General features: G+C 40.1%; 2 protein-coding genes across 2 annotated transcripts; both read right to left on the bottom strand.

Moving 5' to 3' along the window:
• Positions 1-17,475, bottom strand: LOC138193488 (solute carrier family 26 member 6). Its single transcript, XM_069141590.1, has 18 exons — positions 17,312-17,475; positions 17,037-17,176; positions 16,335-16,445; positions 15,909-16,057; positions 13,873-14,037; positions 12,993-13,145; positions 11,168-11,250; positions 10,261-10,408; positions 9,373-9,486; positions 9,133-9,210; positions 8,624-8,719; positions 8,342-8,448; positions 7,036-7,105; positions 3,571-3,660; positions 2,754-2,903; positions 2,237-2,291; positions 1,724-1,848; positions 1-439 (listed from the first exon to the last, which is right to left on the bottom strand). Exons 1-18 carry the CDS (start codon positions 17,455-17,457, stop codon positions 410-412), a joined length of 2,010 nt encoding a protein of 669 aa, XP_068997691.1. The 5' UTR covers positions 17,458-17,475; the 3' UTR covers positions 1-409.
• A 733-nt stretch (positions 17,476-18,208) lies between these two features.
• LOC138193491 (probable LIM domain-containing serine/threonine-protein kinase DDB_G0286997) lies at positions 18,209-23,862 on the bottom strand. The gene is made up of 4 exons (XM_069141597.1): positions 23,642-23,862; positions 22,604-22,669; positions 21,395-21,772; positions 18,209-19,838 (listed from the first exon to the last, which is right to left on the bottom strand). Exons 2-4 carry the CDS (start codon positions 22,653-22,655, stop codon positions 19,621-19,623), a joined length of 648 nt encoding a protein of 215 aa, XP_068997698.1. The 5' UTR covers positions 22,656-22,669; positions 23,642-23,862; the 3' UTR covers positions 18,209-19,620.
• Between the last annotated feature and the right edge of the window lie 936 nt (positions 23,863-24,798).

Genomic DNA, 24,798 nt, shown 5'->3' with positions numbered 1-24,798 from the left:
TTTAGCTGTGTTATTGAGTGATTGCATATTACATTCAGAGTCATTATATCTCTACTGAGTATTGCATAACACAGATTGAACAACACTACTATAGTGGTTGATGAATTGTAGAAATACATGGTTGTTCCTACTCTACATTGTCATTAGGTATGATACTAAGGCTCCAGTGGCTTAGTGGATAAGGCACGGACCCCATAAGGAAGGGTCATATTTCATGACAAGATGGTCAATAAAATTACAATTGTCTGGAAATATGTGTGAAGTAAAGGCACATGCCTGCTGTGAAAGGTGATAGTGGCTTTCTTTCTAAATAATATGAAGCTGTGATTGTTCTGTTCACCTCAGCGGTTTGTTTCTCTCTTTTCTGTGAGGTTATTGTCCTTACAGATGCAGATGTCACGTTGAAGGTTCAATATTCACTTGCATCCGAGTTGATTTCCTGAGAGAAGATTAAAAGAAAAGAGACTAGTTTTACAATGTATTTTCTGATTGCTTTAAATGCTTTTCCACACTTCACATTGAAACTCTGCTGATTTGGCAGTGCACTCTTGATTAAAAATTTTAAGAAAGGATCAAAATCAATGAAATAAAAACATCAGGTGTTTCCAAAACGGCTAAGTCAAACTACGTTAACTATCTGAACTCTGAGCATGTAAATATATCAGCTATATTGTTTCCTCAACAATAGAACAATAAAAAAAAAAATTAAAACTGCAAGCATTTATATGCAGGCCCTCGCATGATCACTTTTTGGAGTATGACCTTTTTCTGAACTGACATGCATGCCTCAAGTGGGGATCGAACCCAGTTACTTCTCACTGAGGCAACTGCTCTAATCACCACACCAGTGTCATACTATAGCATGTTGTCCAAAATATGATATATATAAAAAAAAAAAAAGTCATACTATAGCATTAAAATGCATTAATGGGATTTTGGGGGATAAAGTTTGTGGTAGTTTGGATAGAAATCCAAGAAAATTTGGACACCCTTTATTTTTTGCCATTGATTTTTGTTTGAGACTTTGTATTAGGTTTTTCATTTTTGTTTTGTATTGTTGTTGACCTTTGGTTTGGTATTAGTGTGACTGCATTTACAACACAAACCCAAAACCTGAAACCGTGTGGCTTACCATTAAGAGGACTCACACTCTGTGAACCATGTGGCTTACCCCTACAGGGAGTCCCCCTCTGTGAACTGTGTGGATTACCTTGAGCAGGGCTCGAACCCACGTCCTCATGAGAGCGTTTCCAGCTCTGAAGCAATATCGTAGACCACTGGACTATCTTCAGCGCTAAAGAAGGAGTCGTGGTGGATAAAGTGCTTCACGGAGTTCACTCAGATCTTTCCCTAACCCTGGGGAAGATTGGTGGTGCAGTGGTTAGCACTGTTACCGCCCCTCCTTTGTCATGACTTTTTTTTTTTTTTTTTTAAATCATACTATAGCAAAAAAGTGACCCAAAAGTCATTTTTGGGTCACTTTTTGGACGACATGCTATAGTATAACTTTTTTTTAATCACATTTTTGGATGAAAACAAATGTGTCCTGGTCTTAGAGTGTGTCTTAAAGATCTGTGGTCTTAAGACTTACAGCTCAAAAAACCAAAATAAATCACAATTGTAAAGCAGGATAAAATGCTAAGATAATAAAACTTGTTTTTTTTTTCCATTGAGTTATTCACTGTATGTCTACAAACTAACTTTTAAGCCAGAAGAAGTTTACCTCCAGAGTTCTGGGCAGGATGGTGAGGCAGTGCTGGATGGCATGATGGACCGATGGGAAGAGACAGGAGCTGGGCAGACTGTCTGGTATACAACCCTGAGTCTGGAGCTGGGATAAAACTCCCTCTGTTGACACACAGAGAGCATCAGGACTGTAAACTTTACATTTTAAATGTTCAAGAATGTATTTGATGCAACCTGCATCAAATAATGCTTCACTGCAACGACTCATTTAGAAAACCTGTCACACATGCAGCTGTGATGCTCTCATGTTCAAAAATATAGTACACAGGTTGGAAACATAATTGCCGTAGCTGTATGAAGTTCAGAGAGAGAGAGAGAGAGAAAAAAAAGAAGCTTCCAGCAGAGTGACAGTGTATGAGGGGTGGTGGGAAAATGACCTGTGGAAACAGAAACACTTGATAAACAGGGTGTGAGTGAATGAGTGTGTGAGAGACAAACAGAAGAAGAGTCACTCTGAGAGAGATAAGTGAGCATGAAACATGAAGCTGACCTGGGCACGCTGCCAGAAACACACTGATGCCCAAGACGTCCAAGTCTTCTACAGCCTGGTGAACAACACACACATGCACACACACACACACACACACACACACACACACACACACACACACACACACACACAATGTGAACATATTGTATATCATGAGTATCATTTCCTTTCACACAAAGTCTTTTTCAAGCATGTGTTTACTGAGTGAGGCTGATGAATAAATGTTCTTCTCTTTTTATCAATAAAGTCAAAGAAGAGGAGATAAACAAGTCATATCATTACGACAGGTAAACCAATACTCAAAAGCTGAGTGAGTGTGCAACTATGAGAGGGTGTTTATCATCATTTATCATATCACAGGTAATTCCTGGATATCTAATCAAGCCTTGTCTTACATATATAATGTATTGCACGTGTCTTTGATCAGCAGAAAAGGAGTCAGCGTGATTACATTTTCACCTTCAGAGTTTGAAGCAGTTTAAAGAAGTTCTAATTTAGGCCATTTCTCTCTCCTCACCTTGCAAAGTGCCGTCATGGCCACAGAGTCCATGAAGGTGACTGAGCTGAGATCCAGAACCAGGAAATGAGTGAGTGTCTGTGCTGAGGAGGATGAAACGAAAGAAGTGGTGGCGGAGGTAGTGGCATGGACTCCAGCTGGGTTGCCCTTCTGAAGGTAAAAAATGAAGAGGGAAAAGTTACAAGTGGGAAATTACGTTTCAACGGTCACAGACAATTCCCACAAATCTCCTTGTGAGATTTTTCCATTTCAACCAGAAGGATCAAAGTGCAAAGACAGCCACACACACACACACACACACACACACACACACACACACACACACACACACACACACACACACACACACACACACACACACGCGCGCGCGCGCGTATAGCAAAGGTGCTTGTAATTAACCTCCACATATTGAATGTCTACATATTGATGGACTTACATATAGAGGAAATGAACTGAAGGGCTCATGTTCATCAGTATTCGTTGATTCTCTTCATCACAATTATAAACCATCTCAATCTGTGATCATTTCACTCATAATTATCTTAAATTTTACTAATGTAAATGACTTTCTCCCCCCTAATTTTTCTCCTCTATCTTCTCAGTTATACCCATTGTGTTTATGTGCACTTTTACTTATGCTGTGGGGACAAATCTGTTTACATGATCCTCATAATCGAAATCATTAAACGTCAGTTTGATGACGTATGGTTAGGATTCAGTTATGGTTGAGGTAAGAGCAAAGTTTGGGTAAGTAGTGGTTACATGTTAGGTTTAGGGTAAATCTCCAGGTAATCAGTGTAAGTTTGTGTGTGAATACCTGTCTGATCTCTGTGAAGAGCAGTTCAGAGTTGGCAAAATAAACTGGACTTGAACACGAGAGTATCGTCACCCCAGGAACTGCCTTGGCCTGTTAAAAACAACAGAGAGGGACACAGTGTATGTATTTAACATGGTACCGGGCCTGCAGAGTAGAACTTGGTACAATAGTGACACCCCGAAAAGAAAGTCAGAGTTTGTAACACCCACAGTTTGTCTGTACCCACAGTAACTCACATTAGACCTTAAACAAGTGGGTGATGCCTAGTGCATGCAGATTATTGTGGATCAAGATTTGAAGAGAAATGAGTGTTTTACCATTTCTGTTCATTCAAAACAAAACAAAATGACAAAACACCGTAAAACTTTGAAGAACGATTGTATTTTTTTAAAACTGTACAATCTTTCGGCAGATATATATGTGGGTTATGTTTATTGTTATGACAAATCATGAGATGCATTGAGATTTAGATTATCCTTGACAAGTTATTCAAATCTTATTAATCAATATTCAAATTTCAAAGACATACTATGACAATAATTGTTTACTCAACTTGGACATGTTACTCAGTGCTTAATTGAAATAAGAAAATAACAGATAATAAGAAATGGTGGAAGTAGTGTGACGAATTTTCAACAACTTGTTAACCCAGATTCGTTTCAGATGAGCAAACTACGGTGGCCTTGAGGGTCAAAACACAACAACATTTCATAGAACACAACAACATTACACACACAAAAAAAAAACCTACATGTGAAACATGATTACATGTGATACAGCTGTTTTTGACCCTTAGGGCCACCTGTGCATATGTTGTTAAATTAGGGCCAAGCTGAAGAGAATCTGCACCCTGGCAAAGCAAAGTTTGGCTGTCAGTTTGAATATACAGCAGAGACTACTTCAGAGACACAAAGATCCCTCTTTTAGTTAACTAATCTGGCTCTATAGCGGGAGGTCAATGAAAACTGAAAATGAAAGAATAAATGCAGAATCGATTCATGGAGGGGAGCTTCTACAAAGAACACCACTGTATACACCGTCTTTAATGCACAAAGAGAAAACGCACAGAGGGGAGTTGCGCAGCAGCCTCCAGGTTAACAGACTGAGGAGAGAGTCAAGTGGAGGGAACAGAGAGGGAAAAGTTGGCAGGAAGTCACTGATGCTCTGAGCCCAAACAGACCGCCTTCGGGGACAGTTTGGTGTTTTGATGTGTGACAGATGGTGGGATTTATTTTTAGTGTGTTTTGGCTGCGTGACAGTTGCTCCCTTCAGAGTGGATCATTAAGTTTATAAAAGGCTGACCTTCAATGGAGGATTAGATGTGTTGTTTGGTGTCAGTTTACATGTTGGGGTTTAAAACTTTATGGCCATTTCAACATAGATGACAGGAAGTTAGTTTAGTGAGGGGAGAGTGACTTAATTACCCTTTATGTAAAGCATATACAGCTACTGAAATACTCATGATATAAACATGTATTTTCACGTTTTTCCATGATGTCAAATTTTTTTTATTTATTCACTATGACATTGATGCTTCGGTACCTAACTAACTCTGTGCTAGAGTGCATTTGCACTGCGGTTATGCAGTTGGAGTGTTTCATGTGCACATACAGTACATAAGACAAAGTGTGGAGAATTCATTATTGACTGTGTTACACCCTCATGTCATGTTACATATGCGAGTCTGCAGGCTGATGTCAGCTAAGATCATCAGGAGTCATGTAATGTCAGTGTGATTCATCTCTGTCAATCAATGGTGTCAGCTCTTGGCATATTAATAGTCTGCAGTCCAAGCAGGAACCATGACATTATCAATTCACAATGTGAAATATTTTGATGTTAAATTTGCCAGACAGACTTTAGTCTCTGTCATAGACTGTATTCAAGAGTGCACATTGGGTGATGCCTTAATATGCAATACCACTGAAATCCACTAGGGGCTGACTCCAAACAAATCCTCTGGCTCCAATCGACTCTCATTCCAAAAGCATCAACTTCTCTCATGAAATACAAAGTCAATACATTTCTTTCACAAGTCATTATGGTATAATTCACTAAATTGCCTCTTTCTGATCAATATTATTAGATTTTTCCATAATTAATTAGGTATTAGGCCTCAAAGAGAGCTTTGTTTGGGGGCATGCTTAATTTGATTGACATGCCTGAGGTACAGTCAGGTTACCAGTACAGGTGGGCGGGGCATATTGTGTTCTCAGTCAGATCCATCTCTCAAAAAAGAAACCAAAAAATGCCCAACTCGTTGCTTCTAAACAGCAGTTCAGAAACCATTTGTGGGTTGCCACTTGATCTCTTGAGCATGTCCTATTTTGGCTTTCCATACTAACATATGGAAAAGTATTATAAGCATGAGTCTGACTTAAAGTAGTGTTAAACATTAATATGTTTTAATAAGGTTTTATGACTCCCCTGCAAAGACGCATGAAAATAGGGTGAAAGAAGAAGAGAACAGAAGCTTATAATGAGCTGGTAAGTAAGCTGACAGATGGGTTCAGATAACAATGTTTTGGATTTCTACCAAAGCTGCAGTCGTTTCAACTTAACATCAAAGATTTAATAAAGGCAGCAGCAACTTCATAAATTATTTTAATTATTTGCTTTCCTGCAGAGAGTTTGATGATGAAATTATTTCACAACTCTGTACATGAATTTTGAGGCTACAGCCAGCAGCTGTAGCACTCAAACTGGAAATGGGAAATTGTTACACAAAGTTTTAAAGGTTTTGTCTGATGAATGTTCTATTATTGAAGTAAAAGGCAATTTTCTGCTGTGATTTTGAAAACGATGTCACATGCGGTTTCATGCTTTGCCTATGTTTTGGTATCAATTTCTAAATAAATTCTTTACATAATTAAGGGTTAATTCTAAAAGAGAAGTACACTTTGTTAGCATAAATATGACAGAAGATCACAATCAGCTCAGCTCTTCTTTCTACCCCAGTGCTCAAATATGGATTTTATAGCAAGCCTCCAGGCATTAAAACATCAGCTGTCAGAGGGTGATGTTACACGCACTTCCATTTGGCATATAGCCACACTGGTGGTCCACAGCTTCTGAAAATGTATTGTGGAGATGGACTCAAAATGAAGAGAGGCTGGTGGAGCAGAACTGAGACTTCAAAAAAAGTTTAGGAAAACAGTCAGAAGAAAGTTTAGATAAAACTTTGAGCTCTGAGTTGTTGTTTTTTTTTACTGATTAATTACATGCATCTTCTGGATATTATTTGCATGGGAGTGATTTCAAACCCGCAGCGGTAAGACACCTTGTAAACTTTGAAATGACGTAAGACTATAAAGTCAAAATAAGACAAGAGTAGTGTCTAATTACTATGTTGATGCAGAATGAGGTCGACACATTCAATTCCGGTTTTCTGTTGATTTCTCAAACACCTAACTTTGATCAGTTGGAGGTTTTCCAAAACTGTGAGAGCTGTGGCATAGAGTTTACCTCAAGGTAGAGTCCCACGTCTCTGTAACAGTCTGTACCAGGAATATGACCCAGAACAACAGTGGAGGAGCTGGAAGATGAAAGAGAGCACAGAGGCAGAGAGAAATATTAATGATCTGGCTGAAATAAAAACTTTTAAAATATGAAAAATGTGAAGAAAGGAGGCAATGAATAAATAAATGAAGACAAGAGAAACCCACATAATATCTAATATAGCACATCTACATAACACTATTTCAAGTTCAAGACCTCATCATAATCATAAAACAACTCGTGAACTTGATCATCTTTTTAAAGTTATGATAAAATGTCACATATACAATGTTTGATTCACCCTTTAATCAATGTTAGAATAACTGAGATACATTCTTGCTGAAAATGAGACCACAGTTGATTCATATTCACACTTTCTTCTTGTGTCTCAAAATTAGGACAAGTTTTCCTACGAGGTCCGTCCTGCTCCGAGGATCATCACTGCTTTTTTCTGTTTTGCTTTAACAAGACTTACAAGAAACAAGAAACAAGACTTTTTGTTTCACATTTACTGTTTAAAGGTGCTCGCCTGACAGTACAATGCCCTCCTCCTGAATTGTGCCATAAAGCATCCCCTGTTTGCATTGTATTGTGACGTAAAGCTTGTCCTCTCATCTGTGTGTCGTGCCCTGATGTATGTTGCTAAATTAAACTGAATATTTTTCGCACTAGGAAAGCCACTGATCAAGCTCTCTATAACTGCTACTATTATTAATTAATTAATGTTTCTATTTACCTCTTTATGTATGCCATTGTACACCATCAATTTTATTTAGTTATTGCTTACATATATTCCTTTTTTTTGTTTTGTTTGTTTCTGTTTTGTTTTTTTCTTTTAGTTTTCTTTTAGTTACTGTTTTCTCTTCTGTTTTTTTGTTTATTTGTTTGCATTTGACCTACTCATCATGTTGACGTCCTGGCTGGTTTATAGTCCAGTTTTACCCGTCATATATTGCTTCACTAAATAAAAAAGGATTACAAAAAAATAAAAGCAGATACTTGAAACACTCCCATGATATTATTTTTTGGCAGCAACAATAACAGAATATGTTGTAGCTTGATATTTTTTTTCAATGGTGATGATGATGAGTGAAGAGTGCATGAGGGTTTGAAAACAACAGAGCTGTTTGTTTGCATTTTACAGTAATTTATGATCATATATTTTAAATCAAACCCCAATAAATGTCAAATATAATGCCAATTAGTGTCTCAGAATACATGCAGTAATGATTTATTGATGCAAAAGGCTCCATGTAAAATGATCTTTACTGACTGTTGTGTCCGGTAGATGAGTGTGAGCAGAGAGAAGACGACAGCCACAGCCAGACCCACATCCAGGTTAAAGATTAGCGTGGAAATGAGTGACACTACCCACACCAGCTGAAGGACAGGAGGGAGGAGAGAGGGAGGAAGGCAGGGATCAGAAGGGGAGCTGCTTCTATGGTGTGTGCTTGAATAATGATGTTTGTATATGTATGTGTGTGTGTGTGTGTGTGTGTGTGTGTGTGTGTGTGTGTGTGTGTGTGTGTGTGTGTGTGTGTGTGTGTGTGCCCACCAGGTCTAATCTGTCAGACTTCCAGAGCAGACACACATCTTTGAACTGAGCCAATACCCCCTGAAGATTCACCACGATGATCACTGCCAACACTGCCTGGTACACACAGAGAGACGTTACCAAGCGCTGGCGAAGACACATGAATCATCCCGACTGGGAGTCTCAACCAGCTGGAGTGGCTCAGCATTTCTTAAGACATCTTTACTGATGTGCTCTATAGATCATGTTGGTGGTTTATGGAACTTCAAACACAAACTTCTGTTGCATTTGTTCCCTTTAAAAAACTGTCACGTCTCCTCTGTTGACTTCTTTTTTTCTCCACGTTGTGTATTGTGTGACACTGATGCCGCTGATTCTCACTTAATGTCTTGCAATTTATAAATCTTATTCATCAACACAGTTTAAAGATTACATGTTTTTGGAGTTTTCTGGAAATTGTAGGAAAACTGTAATCTCAGTGATTTGAACTTTTAACATGAATAATATTTGTTATTTAATACGCACTTTACCTTCGGCAGCTGCTCAAACAGATGGCCAACCTTCAGCAAGATGGTCAGAATCATCAGAGCTGATATCAGACCTGCCATCTAAGAGGTGAGATTTACTGAATTAGTAAAAGAAAAAGAGACAATGAAGAAGAAAAGACCATTTCAAAGAGTTATATTATGAACTCTGATATCCGACCTTTACGGAGTTCATAGAAAAAAGTTGTTTGGAGTTTTGATTTCTTTTGTAAAAGATTTCAGTACCTGCGACTTGACACCAATACTTTCCTGCACCATGCTGCGAGAAAAGGAGCAACTGACGGCAAAGCACTGAAACATTCCTCCGATGGCGTTACACAGACCCAGAGCCAGCAGGTCCTGAGGCAGAGACACACAGCTGAAGTTTGAAAAGGCTGCAGCATGGCATGGTGAGAGGATTCAGGGCACATGACGGGCCTTTGATCATAAACAGGACTTAAAATAGCAGAAGAACCCTTATTTTAAAGGGTTAAACATCATCCATGGTCTTAGAAGTACGAGTTATAATGAGTATTGTAAAACAAGATGATGACACTGTTGAATTTGGAGCTCATTAATCCAACAGGGGATTTGTTTTGTTTGTTATATTTAGTAAAATACTGAACAAACTGGTTTTATAAAACTGAAGGAGGTACTTCATCATTCAGTATTTCTAACATGTAGAGGATCATTATTGCACAATTAAACCAACAAAAAACATTCTTTTCACTAAAATATATCTCGCAGTAACTGCCACCTTACACTGTATGTTGAAGTATCTACAGTATTTCATCCAACCAACCCTTGTTCTTGATGTTCGCCCTTCACCTGAACAAGCTGACAGAAGAAACTCTGTCTGATTTTGAGCAGCAGCATTCCCAGAGAGGCTGTGGAAGTCTGCTTGAACTGGATCAAAGAAACTTGAGTGAGGAAAGTCAGACCCACTTCAAACCATGTAGCTCTGCATCAAAAAGTCACTGCTGAGAGGGGAGCCATGATTTCGCCTTGTCATGATTTCTGAACTTCAAGTTTCCAGGTTCAATAACTGTCTTCATTTGCAGAAATCTACAGATTCTCTTTTACTCTTGAATCTGTTTTGGTAATCAATTAGAAATGCAACAATAGTGAGTGTACCTGACTGGGGTCCACCTTGTAGCCATGTCTGTGGGCGAACACTGAGCCCATGGCTGAGAGGAAACTGAAGCCAACCATGGCTGCAGACAGAGCTGGGATAAACAGCTCTCTGGCCTGAGACAGAGAGGGAAGGGATGGGGGAGACAGGCTGTAGAGGAGGAGGAAGGAGGAAGGGGAAGGAGGAAGGAGCGAGAGGCTGATTGAGTCAATTAATAAGTGATTATTCAAAGAAAATAAATTAAATATACAGTAATAGCCTATAAAGAATTAGGCCTCATCATCAAACACAGCATTCTCTTAAAGCTATCAGGGATAACACAATAAAACTAACTTGCTTATTTCCAATATGAGAGCAGAAGTATAAAGAAGTGGAGATGAGACGGAGCTTAGACTGTCAGAGAGGTGACGAGAAAAGAGACTTGAACTATAAGGTTGAGGTATATTTACCCAGATATAGACATTATGTCTAGCTGGTATTAAAATGTAATTTCCTTTGCGTTTTATATACTTATATTTATCAATTTACTGACCCATATTTTCTTAATGGTGAGACTTCAAACTGAATAAAAGCGATAGTATGTCATATTATTATCACAAATGCAGGAGATACGTTGGCTCACTTTGCCTTCAAGAGTGAGTAACGTCGGCAGAATTTAATTTGTGAGGGCTGAAGGGGAGTATTTATTTCTCACAAGATCTTTTCTCACAGAGGAAGCATCACATATGACCTTTTGGACTTAAAATGGTAACAATAAGATATTTGCCAGCTTCATTCTAAACAAAAAAGCCTCAAAATCAATACTTTTTAAAGTCTAAACAAAGTGACAATCAATACAAATGCTTATTGAATGAAAAACACCACATTAAATGACAAAGGACAAGCAGTGAATAACCCAGTTCTACTGACCCACTGGGTATGTGTCCCACCACCTGGACTCTGTGCTGACCAGCCAGATCCATCTGCACCGATAGGGAGGTGCCCACGACAATCTAACGGGACAAAAACAATGGAGGCAACATTTACTGCACAGAATGTCCAGATTGGAGAAGAATATTAAGTATTCTGCAGCTTACACGTAATTTAAATCAGGCTGTTCATAAGCATGCACGAGGACACATGACACAAACACACATTATCATAATCAGACTCAGTTCGTCCACTGATCAAATGAACCTTTCAGATCCATGGAAAAAACATGTGGCTTAAAATCATTTTCCTTTCACATAATATCATTTTACAAAACTGCACAGATCATAACATGAACGCTGGTAAAGAAAAAGGTTTAAAGACGACCTGTTAACAGTTTGACAGGGTTTGGATTTGTGTTTTTATTTTACTGTTGCCTCCCTACTGTGGTTACTCTGCCTACTGTACCTCAGCACACAATTACAAATCTCTCTGTAGTATTATAGTTTAAATATTTTATGCACCCATGATGTTTGTGGTATTAGACTCCTATTAAAAACACATTTACGCAAGAAAATAATGGATTTTAGAAAAAAACAATGAAATAAAATAGCAGGCTAACTCTATATTTACCTTTTTTAAAAATAAAATATGTGATTTTTTACCAGCACCATCAGAAGAGATCAGAAGAATGATGACTAATCAGTGGCCAGGTGCAGATATTTTTTGTATGTGGGGATTTGTGGTTTTACAGATAAAAACAGATTATTATATAATTATGAGTCAATCAGTTCATCACTGTGGCATCTGTCCATCTGGGAGCATCTTATGGACATGAGTGTACTGTGTGTGTGTGTGTGTGTGTGTGTGTGTGTGTGTGTGTGTGTGTGTGTGTGTGTGTGTGTGTGTGTGTGTGTTTGTGTGTGTGTGTGTGTGTGTGTGTATGTGTGCTAAGTGAGTAAGTAAGGATGCCTGCAATCCCCCTGATGAGCTCCTGCCGCTGGTTCCCCTCTACAGGGTCCATGAAGCTGGGTAAGGAAGTCTCCGATGGTCAGTACAAAGCTTCTCCTTGACTGGTGTTTCTGTGACCCCAGGCTGAACTGGCAGGCTGTCTAGGAGTTGCAGTGGCCCTCAAATGTGTTTTACCCGCCACCGCTCCTGCTGCGCTGGGTGTTTCAATGCCTTGTAGAGTAAAACCCTGATAATAAATCTGCTGGTGATAAATCTGCATCTGGGGTCAAGCAGACCTGACCATCAGGTTCCCAAAGGCCTCTGTGGCCTGTGTACCATAATCTTCAGGAACAAGAACCTGAAGACCAGCAGTAAAACCACCATCCACAAGCGGTGTGTCTTCATCCTGCTCCATGAGGCAGAGATGTATTCTCCATATAGTAACCTCAGAAGCTCTCTATCTTGGGATGACAGGATACCTTATACAGGAATTCTGTCAGCCACCAACAATCCTGTAGAGTGTCATGGATTCAGTTATTTTCAGGCGCCACCTGCACTGACTTGGTCCTGTCATTCACATGCCCGCTCATCGCCTACCTCGCCAAGTCCTCTCTAGCCAACTCAGCTGTGCTGTGGATTACATAACAGATCAAAATAGTAGGCTTCACGTGCCTCTGGGGAAGTGAGACGCAGTCATCATTAACTAGCAATGAGGAGGAAGAGTCATTGTCAGTGGTCACAGTCAAACTGTGGGAACTCTTATTTTAGGGAAAATACTTTCAGGTCAAGGAGTAGGAGATAGGGTTTGGCAAGAAGTTTTAAGGAGGGATTGTAAGTCAATGCAATGTCCTGTGTGTATATGTGTGTGAGTCACCAGTATAAGTTCCCACGGTATGGCGACAGGCAGCTTGTTCTTAAAGCGCTCATTCAGCATCTTGCCTCCGATGAGTATCACCATTGAAACGGAGGAGACTGACAGGGCTCCTGGTACAGCGCTGGTCACTGCACACACAACGTCCTTTACTGTCTGGAAGAGACACACACAGATATCAAACATTTTGTGCGACTTTTTAAAAATCTAAATATGGCAGCATGTTCACTTTGGTGAACTTATCACTAAATCACTTGGACATCTACTGCTGCCTTGTGGTCATCCCACTGTTGGAGTGGAGAATAATCTGAGTGACCTCAAACCTGGAGGCGTCATTTTCAGATTTAAGTGCTCAAGTGCACATATGAGGTTATGATCCCGTGAATCTGATGGAAATCCGCCATCTGCTAGCAGCTGATACACCAGCCTTACACTTTTTAAAATCCTGTCAGTGAAGAGGTGACGAGGTGCATCTTTGAAGGCCAACCTTGAATTTGTAGTGATAAAAAAAAAAGTTCTCACTCACTCACAGCTGCACCCTCAGCTGTCAGAGATACTTTTCTTCCCAAGGCAATTTAACTATTCATATTACAAGAGATTATGGTGAACTTTAGAGCCTGTCATGATTCATAGCACTGAAACAAATAAAGATAATGCTTTGAACACTTGACCTCCTTTCTGGTCTGCACACTGTAGGTCAGGAGTTATTGTCACAGGTCAGTCACGTGAGAGTAATACAGAGACCAGTATGACTTAAAAGTCATGACCAAAGATACTCCAGCATCCTGTGTGTGTGTGTGTGTGTGTGTGTGTGTGTGTGTGTGTGTGTGTGTGTGTGTGTGTGTGTGTGTGTGTGTGATGCAACCGCAGTGTTTCAACTGACCCACGCTGATGCCAGTAGTCCAGTGTGTATCTGTGCAGGTATTCCAGTCATCAGTGGCAGCTGCAGGGCGATCACATGCAGACCTGCTGCTGTGGTGTAGCCTCTGATTACAGGATCAGACAACCAGCGACACACACCACCTCCCTGCAGCAGGTACAGCCCGAGCTAACGCACATACAGACACACATAAGAAATACAGAACTCTTTTACTCACTGCTGGAACATTGGGTAAGAGGATGCTGAGTTACACTCTAATCTTACTGATTAGAAATAAAGATATAATAGCGTGCATCAACATTTAAACATTTATCATGTATGTGATGTAATTCACATCACAACAAATCAAAAATTAAGAAAGACATACCATTCCTTTTTTGAACATATGGTGTCTTGGTATATTTTTTGTTGTAACTACCTCTTTATTTCCCAGAAGGCCTTTCAGTAGGTTTTTAACACTCAGTTTCAGCCCTGCCTTTTGAAAACAATAATCATAATAATAATAATAATAATAATAATAATAATAATAATAATAATAATAACTTTATTTCTATAGCGCTTTTCAAAAAAGTTACAAAGCGCTTTACATTTAAAACACAAAATGCAACAGTATAAAATTTCATGATAAAATACAACAGAAGTAAAACAGACAAAAAACAGACAGTCAATCAATGTAATTAAATGAAATGCAGTCAATAAAAGGCAAGTCTAAAATAATGTGTTTTCAAGAGTGACTTAAACGAAAACAGTGTGTTAGCGTCCCTGATCATTTCTGGCAGGTCGTTCCATAGCTGAGGGGCCTAAACAGAAAACGCCCAGTCACCTTTAGTTTTGTGCTTAGTTCGGGGTGTGGTCAGGAACGACCTGCCAGAGGATCTCAGGTTGCATGTAGGCTCGTAGGGGGACTGGAGGTCCGCTATATATTCAGGTGCCAGCCCCCTGCGAGCCTTATAAGTGATCATTCAAATTTGAAAACCTATTCTAAAATGGACAAGGAGCCAATGAAGTGTTTTTAAATAAGGTGTAATGTGCTCTCTCCTGTTGGACCTGGTTATGAGTCTGGCTGCATTTTGAATGAGTTTAAGTTTTTTTTATGTTAAATTGTGTGAGGCAAGAGTACAGTGCATTGCGGTAATCTAAACGGGGTGAGATGAAAGCATAGATAACTGTTTCTAGGTTATTGGGGGATAGAAATGACCTGATTTTTTAGATTTTCCCGAGTTGAAAAAAGCATGATTGGACAACAGAGTTGATGTGCTGGTCGAAGTTGAGATGGTTGTCAAAGATTACACCGAGGTTTCTGCAGGATGATTAAAGCATCATTAACAAATTGTTGTTGTATTCCAGTCTTGGCCTCTGATGCCACTGTTGCTGTATAAATTAGCATCTAGAATTTTTTTCTCTTGTCTTTCTCCCTCTTTAACTGCTGAACGTCTGCTTCTTTGATTCTGAGAGAATTTGACCAAACATTCCAATCGATGTTTCACATCACTGAAAGTGTTCTTCCATCAAGCTTAAGCTGCTGAAAACATCTAGATGGATTTGAAGCACATGAATAAGAATGGGCAAAATTCTCTCCTATGTCTCCCAGAGAGGATTTAGACCCTGGGCGGTGTGGGAACCAAGTGAGGGATCTTGCCTTCGTCAATGTACTAGCTTGGGACCTGGTGGGACCAGAGGAATAAAAATATTCCAAACTCCAAATGGGACTCAGGAATGCAAGTTACATCACCAAAACCTTTTTATTTCTTGCTTTTCTTTTTGTTTCCACAGCATCGAAGCTTTGTGGCAGCTTTAAAGAGAATTTCAGAGAACTCAGGAGAACGAATAAATGAAATAAATAAAATATAAAGACTTTGTAACTGTCTGAAAAATTCAGTTTTCTCCTGCTCATTTCCGTAATGGAGACAGAGGTCAGAGGTCAGCTGCACAGTGCTGAGTGTGAGCATGTGTGTGTGCGTGTGTGTGTGTGTGTGTGTGTGTGTGTGTGTGTGTGTGTGTGTGTGTGTGTGTGTGTGTGTGTGTGTGTGTGTGTGTACCTGTATGAGGCCACAAAGGAAGGTGAGTTGTACTGCCACGTTCACTTTGGCCGCTTCCACAGTAATCTGACTCTCTTCATCACCGTTGCCAAGCAACTCTACGTTAGCTGTCACAGACCCGATCATGATGGCCAGGACGGCAAATGTACCTGTCACACACGAACACAAATACACACACAAACAAAGTGCAGAACTCCTTTACTCACTGCTGGAGTGTCAGGTAGGAGTATTTGTGGTTACTGAGTTGGATTTGAAGCTTACAAGTAAAGTAAAATAAATTAATAATTTAACTTCTTTTTTTTTTAACTAACAAGTAACTGAGCAACTTCCCTGTTAAAGACAATTTTCAGTCAAACATTTTCAGAGGTGCCCATGAGCAAAAGACTTGAGGGAAATTCAAATAAATGTGTCAAATGTGATAGTCACCGATGGAAAGGTGTCTGGAAGTGCCAAAGATGAAGTAGATGATCAGAGGATAGAGAGAGGTGTAGAGACCAAACACAGGAGGAACTCCCACCAACATGGCATTGGCCATACCTGACAAAAGAAGGAGCGAGGAGGTTATGAAAACCCTGTAAATAACAAGTGCATCATTCTTAGAAATTAAAACGCAGCATTAAAATCTCACATTTTTCAGAAATTTCTGAAAGCGTCTTCATTTTCACAGGGGTGACTGTTCATTTTTTAAACTCTTCAGAGGATTTTCAGGCAGTTAATGGTCTTCATAAAACAATCTTCAAAGGGTCACAGACACCTAAAGGTAAAGTACACGTTTCTCTGTTTTGTGAGTTGTTTTGAGAGAGGTGTACAAAAAAAACAATACTTACATAATTGGTATTCTCTGGAAAATCAAAACTTTGTGGTTGTAATAGTACTTTGCTATAGCACAGCGTCTATAGATTGCACATGACTTATTCAAAACATTTGCTCTGAATATCTCTGCTATGACAAGAAAAATACCTCACGTAGGTTTTTTTAATGGTTTTGTTTATCAACTGCATGGAGTCTTAAAACTGCAAATTTGCCACAAAGAACCCAGTGTGAGGGAAGTTGTTGCGACAGCACGTACTGTAGTTGTTTAAACCTTTTGAGACTTAATATGATTATTATCTCCCGCTCTATCCTCACCCTGTGGCAGCTGTATGATCCCAACACTGATTCCAGACATCAGATCTCCAACAGCGTTTTCTCTGACGGCGTAGCGAGGCAGCCATGACAGGACAGGAAAAAAGTCCAGCAGGAGGCTTATCATCCTGGGACCAGAAAACCTGGAGGAAAACACACAGAAACAAACAAACAAACAAACACTGAGGGAACTTTGAAAAGGCCATAGAGCCTCAGAGAAAGAGGTTAAATCACTACACTCTGCAAGGCTAAAATACTAAACCTATCCTCTGACTCACCGACATTGTGCCTTCACCCTCTCCAAACATGACATGGACTTCTTCTCCACTCGCTGCCCAAGGACATCTAGCTGTGCTTCGTCCAGGGCGACGGTGAGACAAGGCTGCTCGTCGTGAGGAAGGCCATTTAGTTCAACGCTGTCCATCTGAAATCATTGTCAAAACATTACTGGCAGTACAATCAAGTTTCACTTTGTTCTAGTTTGAACACTCAGTGTTTGCTTCGTGCGTCTCAGACTTTTCTTGATGTGTGTAAAATGTGTGTATGAAGTTACATGATAAAGAAGGAATCAAATAACTTAATGAATAGACAAAACAAACCAAAGCAGCAGGAGAGGAAGGCTGACCTAATCTGTATCGGCAAGAAGCCACATCAGAACATGTGCTACAGTGAGAGTGTAACACACACACACACACACACACACACACACACACACACACACACACACACACACACACACACACGCACACACACGTGAGTTGCAGAAGGTGGAGAACAGCCTTGAACTCTGCACATTACAGAGAGTTTACAGCCCCTTTCTCCTCCCCTTCACTGCCCCATTCAGTACCTCTGAATGCCTCTATTATCCCAGCTCAGCTTTCAGAGACTTGTGTGTGTGTGTGTGTGTGTGTGTGTGTGTGTGTGTGTGTGTGTGTGTGTGTGTGTGTGTGTGTGTGTGTGTGTGTGTGTGTGTGTGTGTGTGTGTGTGTGTGTGTGTGTGTGTGTGAGAGAGAGAGAGAAATAGAAAGAAAGAGATAAGCAGAAAGAAAATGAAAGTGAGATACTGAGTAAGTGACCAAGAAATATGGTTTTTTCTACTTTAATTTATTGGGGGTTGAAAAATCAGTAATTTTAACTGATATTTTAACTGAGAAATTGAAGTGAAATCCTAATGAACATGTACAAAGAAGCCCAAAAATAATTCTAAAACTGCTGAAAATGGAAACACTGGCAGATTGTTGAATGGGGTTAAAATGACCTATAGCCAACTTATGTTAATTCTGACCTCTAGTGGCCAGAGTAATTATTACAGGAGCGACAGAGGAAGTAATAGAGTATGAAGAGTGACACTTGCAGTCTTCAAATGGAGCCCGTAAGCTCGTGTTTACGACATGGGAAGTTGGCCGTGCGCACGGTAAGCTTAGCTTTCAGCTGTTTAAGTCGTGAAAACGCCGCTGCTAGACAACATGGATGCAAGACTTTTATCCAAGAGACCACTGTTCACGATGGTGAAAACAAAAGTCAACACCTTACTACTCACTTTGAACCTATGCAAGTAGTTTTGATGCTTTTACCTAACCAAAATGGTAGGATGAGGGACTAAACAATCTTCCGTTAGCCAGGGTAAGATGTAGGTGGAGACGTACCCAGTGAGCCGGCCAAAAACTATTTTTCATTAGCTGGGTTAAATGGTGGTTTGGAAATGCAGCGAATTAGCGAGCTAAACACAAGCAACGTTGGAACAAGCATTGTAGCGATGCCCTGGGTAGGGAACTAGCTCAACTCCAAACATGGACAGTTAAGTTAAGTAGACTGTATATAAAAGTGGACGTAGGTGCCATGTCTGAAAAATGAAGCTGTTGCGGAACTGCAATACCACAGAGTGTCACTAGAGGCTGACTCCAAAAGCCTTTGGCTCCAGAGACTCCCATTCAATTTGTCTCGTGAAATACAAAGTCAACACATTTTTTTCCACAAGTAATTTTGCTGTTGATAGCTAAAGTCCCTCCTTGTATATTTTTCGGGCATTCCATCTGAAAATAACCCCATTTATTAGAAAACAGAGCCATGGTTGGTTTTTTTGGGGGGAGGGTTGATTGACAGCACTGTGGTGCAGTCAGGTTGCCGCTACTGGTGGTCGGAGCGCAGTATTGTCGGGTTTTCACTGAGATGGAGTCAGATCCACTGCTCACTCGTCCAAATATGGTCACTTCTGGCTGCAAGATGGCGACAGCCAAAATCGTAAATTGAGCATTCAAAAGGCCATCCGCGAACTAATGGGTGATGTCACTGTTGGTTGCTGCTTGGGCTGAACAAGGTATACACACATATAAATACAGAAATTCTATCAACAGAAATTCCAAGGAAAACATGTCAAACAAGCACCCACACAATGTAATGTTCAAAAGTTCAAACCCAAAATGTAGTCTTAAAAAAACGTCAGACAGCCTGTGCTGATTTTCTAAAATCTTCACTCACTGCATTACTGTTAATTTAGTGCAATAAGTGTTGCACTAATAAAACCATATCACATATTCTCTCCTGTCCAATCAGCACCAAGAAATGATCTAAATGGACAGTGAAGTCTTCAGTAGTTAATCTGCCTCAAAAGCAGCAAGAGGTTTCTGACACGTTGGGCTCGGTAGCGAGGAGACTGGTGCAGCGGCAGCTCGAAGAAGGAGAAAGTGAAGCTCCGAGAGAAGCTGAGGTTGGTGATGGGACGCAGCGGTGGGAGACGGGGAGGCCGAGGAGCACAACGCTCAGGCAACACTTTCCTCCTCGCCGGCAAGCCTTTACCCACTCCACCTGCACAGACGGAGAAGATGGGACATGTTTTGATTGGGACGAAGCACAGGTCTGAAAAGGCCTGCACCTGCGCAGGTGTTTCCACTCGCCTGATTGGACCTCGTCTCAGAAATGAGTGGTCATGCAAATTGTGTTTGATCAACTCAATCCTTTATCACATTAATTAGTATTACTTTTGACGACTGCATGTCATATGTGCACAGACGTATAATCCTAGTGGCCCTCTTATCGTGCATGGGTGCTCTGTGGAATGGCTTATTGGGACATCGAATGAAAAGGAACCATTGTTGAGCTTATTTGTTCCACATGTGCTATTCCTGCTTTGACAACTCAGATTGTCTGCTGAAAAAAAAAAAAAAAAGTCTTTCTTCTGAGTTCAGGCTGTTGAGAATTGAGAAAGTTTGGTATGTGAGAACGTCTCACTTTTGAGTTAAGAGCATTTACACTCAAGCAACTCGGGCGCCTCAAGAAAATTAGCTCTATTTTCTGCTAGAATACAGAAAAGTGGCAAACAACCTCGTCATAATTGATTTAAACCGTGACAGGGAAAAAAAATGGAACTCGAGAGGTCAATATCATTTATACGCTTCATTTCTACATGTTTCGATGTACTCGTCAATGTTTTAAGCATTTATCACAGCTAGCTAACTAGGCCAAGTCTGGCCATTTAACCTCGGAGGAAGTGCATTTCTTCCTTTTACCACAAAGGCTGCCATGTCAAGTGACATCAAACCTACTTCTTAAAAAATCTCCCACTTTCTTAGTGGGATATATTCTTGATTTGACAGGTGTATTTCTCATTTGGAGGTCGCAACGTTCCCGCTTCGCAGTAGCTCATAAACGCATCATTCAAGCACACACGCCAACAGGAGTAAAAGTCTAATCAAACAGATTCAGTGAAAACACGTGTCTGTGGAATCATAACTTAATTTATAATACTGCATTGTTTGTCAGATAACAGCCGAGCATCAGTGGGCCTTTTTATTCACGTCAGATATTTTATCATAGCAGGAAAATTTGTGTTATGAACATTCATGATGGCTCTCTTCATATCCTCAGTATGTCCAAGCAATGTGATTGTGATATGACATGAACAATAACAAGACCCTTAAACTGAAGCAGCTGAATGGAAGGAAGCAATTATTAATTGTATTGAATTACTGAACTGTTATTCAAACCTGTGCTCTTCCTACTAAAAATGACTTCCATGGAACAAATTCTATTGTGGCTATTTTTGGGGGAAGTTGGAGATAAAGATTAATGTGTTGCTCATAGTTTGTTAGTTAACATCAAGGCACCCATTTTGCATAATAAAAAGAAAGAATTTAATATTTTTAACTACTGTTATCCAACTAAAGTTAGTTATCTATACCAAATAGCTAAGTGATGTTTAGCTAGCTAGAGGGAAACTCATGTCATTCTGTTGGATAAGGTTAGAATTACTGATCATTACGTAAATACATGTTATGGATTATGTTCATTTTTTGGAATAATTGTGAATATTTGGATTATATTCATATTATAATATTGTTACTACAGTTTTAGTACAATCATACCTGCATTGTTCTGAGGAACTGCTAAAGGTGGAGATGGAGTTTCAAAGTTAAAACTTGAACTGGAACTGTCTTCGTCTTCCTCCTGTCTACCACGATAAGGGGTGGACGGGGTGGGCTGAGGAGCAGGAGGAGGTGGAGGTGGAGGCGGAGGGAGTCGTGTAGGAAGCGGTGGAGGGATTGAGGCAAAGGATGATTCAGAGAGAGACAGGCATCCCCAAGGCGTCACGGAGGTGTCCGAGAGGAGGATGGAAGAAGGCCCTGGATGAGGGTGAGAGGAGGAGGATGTGGAGGACGTCTGCTGCTGCTGCTGTTGATTGAGCTTTCGCCGATTGGTCTGGTGGGGGCGCTGAGGAACTGCAGAGGAGGGAGGTGGCTTGGCTATATATTTTTTTAAAAGGTGGAGATTAGAGAGGAAATAAAAAGATAAAAGGTTGTGTACTTACTCAGAAAACTGCTAAATGAAGTCACAGCTGTGCACTAAGAGGTGGTAAATTTCTTTTTTCAGTTTACGCTACAGGAAGCTATTGTTCAATGGTCAACAATACCGGAGCCTGGTTGAGAGAAACTGCAGCAGAGGCAACTATCTCACAAAAAACATGGTACTAATGTAGATATCAGATATGTTCATAGAAAAATAACATTTTTGTCTCTTTCCTGAAGGTGAAACGTGTCAGTTCAAGATTTGCCATACAAATTCACTCAGAGCAGTGTCTCTTAGTAACACCGTCTCAGGCTATCCAGAGTATTTCTTTCAATTTGCGGCATAACACATTGTTAAGATATCTGCAGATGCGAAAGATCAGGATATCATCCTGAAAACTGATGCCGTCATAAAGTTTGAAAACCATCAGTACATGGCAGTAATGACAAGTCTGTGTGGGGTTTACATTTCATTAAAACTCCTTAATAAAGGATTCTAATATTTTCTTCCTAAACGACTCCCTGTCAGACAGCAACGCTACACTAAAAACATTTCCACTGCTCTCTTCAAAATTAAAATAAGTGTCTGCTTTAAATAATTCCAACTAATCTTTCAGTAAAGTAGCCCTATAAAACCGCTAGTCCTGCTATTGTGCCTGCTGGTCCACTGCCGTGACTTACTGAGACACTTAATAGAACTGAGTCATCATTAATAAACCTGTGCTTTACCAGCGGGGACTAGTCAAAATGTCTTTTCAGAAAAAGGTTTATTGGTTATCAGTTAATCACCCGTTGTTTTGCTCCTAGATGACCCAATCAAAGGCAGCCGCTCAGGTGACATCACCAAACTGGGAACTGAGAGCAAAAAATAAATATATATATTCAGTTTACAGTGTGGTTCTATCATCGTGCACATATAGTTCATAGGAACAGTTGGACACTGCAACACAAATATGCATTTAAATCAAAAGATAACATGTTTTTTTATCTGGTGTCTTTTCTTCAAACTATTATTAATCATGTTAGAAGCGTGGCTCTCGGGGTGTCAGTCTCTCCGTCTGCAAGTCAGTCCACTTTTACAAAATGAAAACGTCTCTACAAATGTTGGACGACACGCATTAGAGTTTGTTAAAAACGTTCAGGTTTCCCCGAGGAGGAATCCTACACACTCTGGTGATGAGGGTGACATGTTTGGTTTTGGGTCAAATGTGAAGCTACTGAATGGACTGCCATAAAATTTACAATAAATATTTACATCCACCACAGACTACTGATACTGATGATCCTGTGACTTTTCATCTAGCATAATTTTGTATTTTCCAATACTTTGGTTTATGACTAATCCATCCGCCTCTGCTGTGCTGCTGTGTTTAGTGCTATTCAGCAAATGTTACCATGCTAAAATTGCAAAGACGACTTTCTATAAATCAGCATGTTATTGTTATTGTGAGCATGTTGGCATGGAGCTACATGCAATCAAATTTCTGGATCCATCAAATACTTTGTTCCAGATGCAGACTGTAATTTTGTCCATGAGCATGATGGACTATTTTAGTTGCAAATACAACATTTAGTATTTCTGCGAGTGAGCCACACTTTGAAATGGGAAATGAGGAAATGTCGCTGCTCTGTTCTTGTGCCAAACATCCTGATAAACAAGGAGATATTTTTAAAATCCTCAAAATTGAAGGACACATTTTTATAAAGCTACAACTTTGGAGTTGCAGATAAAGTTCAAGGTAAAAGACACAAAATAAAAACAGTGAATGGTCCATTGTCAGAAGCAGTGATGCAAAGCTGTGACAGAGTGTGTCTGTGTGTGTTTACCTCTTTGACAGATGTAAAATATCACTCCCTCTGCACTTTGACAGCAGCACTCTTAAGTCTGGTTCTCCCGAGTCAAGCAAAACATCCCTCACAGATACACACTCTCACACACTCTCTGTCACACACACACACACACACACACACACACACACACACACACACACACACACACACATACACAAGTTGTCCAGAAGATGGAGGGAGAATTTCCCTACTGGCATTTCATCACTACAGATGGTGATGATTTTTCTTTCTTCATTTATTACTGATTTTCCTTTCTCCCCACACGTGAAGACTGAAGATTGCTAAAAAAAACAAACAACAACAACAACAGCCTTTCCTTTAAAATTTAGAACAAACACACATCCTGTCTCTGCGCCTCATTTCACACTAATCAAATTTCCTCAATTTTCTCTTCTGCAATTTCCTCTCTTCCCCTGCTTCTCTTTCTGTCATTCCCTTTCTCTTCTGCAATTTCCTCTCTTCCCCTGCTTCTCTTTCTGTCATTCCCTCTTTCTCTTCTGTGACCAAACAAAAATCAAGAGATGTTAAGTGCAGCAAGTGCCTTACCTGCACCCCCTCCCCCAACCCCTCTCTCCACACACCCACACCCCGCTCACCTGCTCTTCCGTGTGTCAGTGATGGAGGTGGTTATAAAGAGTACTAATGGCAAAAAAAAATGCTGGGAGCTTTCATCCCTTCAATCCTCAGGTCCCTCCTGTTCTCCACCCTGCTGCCCCTCTTCAATAACACTTTCCTTCTTCCTCCCTCTTCCTCCTTACTTCTCTTCTTTCATTGTGAGTAGCAGGCAGTGAGATGGCGCTTAACAAAAAGCAACATGAGACCAGACTAAAATATTAAAATATTCATGGGTACCTGCCATCGGCCCCTTCGTGGGCTCTGACCTCCGCAAAAACCTCCGTACGCACACGTACACACACGAACACACAAAATCATGCACACAGTTCCATATCAACCTGCCACTTGAGCAGTATTTGTATTTCAAGTCACAACACATTCAGAATAAAGTAGTGAGCATGCGTACAAATATTTGCCTCCGACAACTTCATGTTCATACTCTTGACTTTTTGTGTACATAACTGAGTCCCAATACAAATACCATTTAAAAATGTGTTGGTTTCTGTGATGGTTTGGGA

Source organism: Embiotoca jacksoni, unplaced genomic scaffold (assembly GCF_022577435.1).
Source record: "Embiotoca jacksoni isolate LCO1_2020_lvr unplaced genomic scaffold, fEmbJac1.0.p SCAF_9, whole genome shotgun sequence".
NCBI lineage: Eukaryota > Metazoa > Chordata > Actinopteri > Embiotocidae > Embiotoca > Embiotoca jacksoni.
Note: the sequence above shows the minus strand (reverse complement) of the source record. Positions and strands in the feature narration are given on the sequence as shown.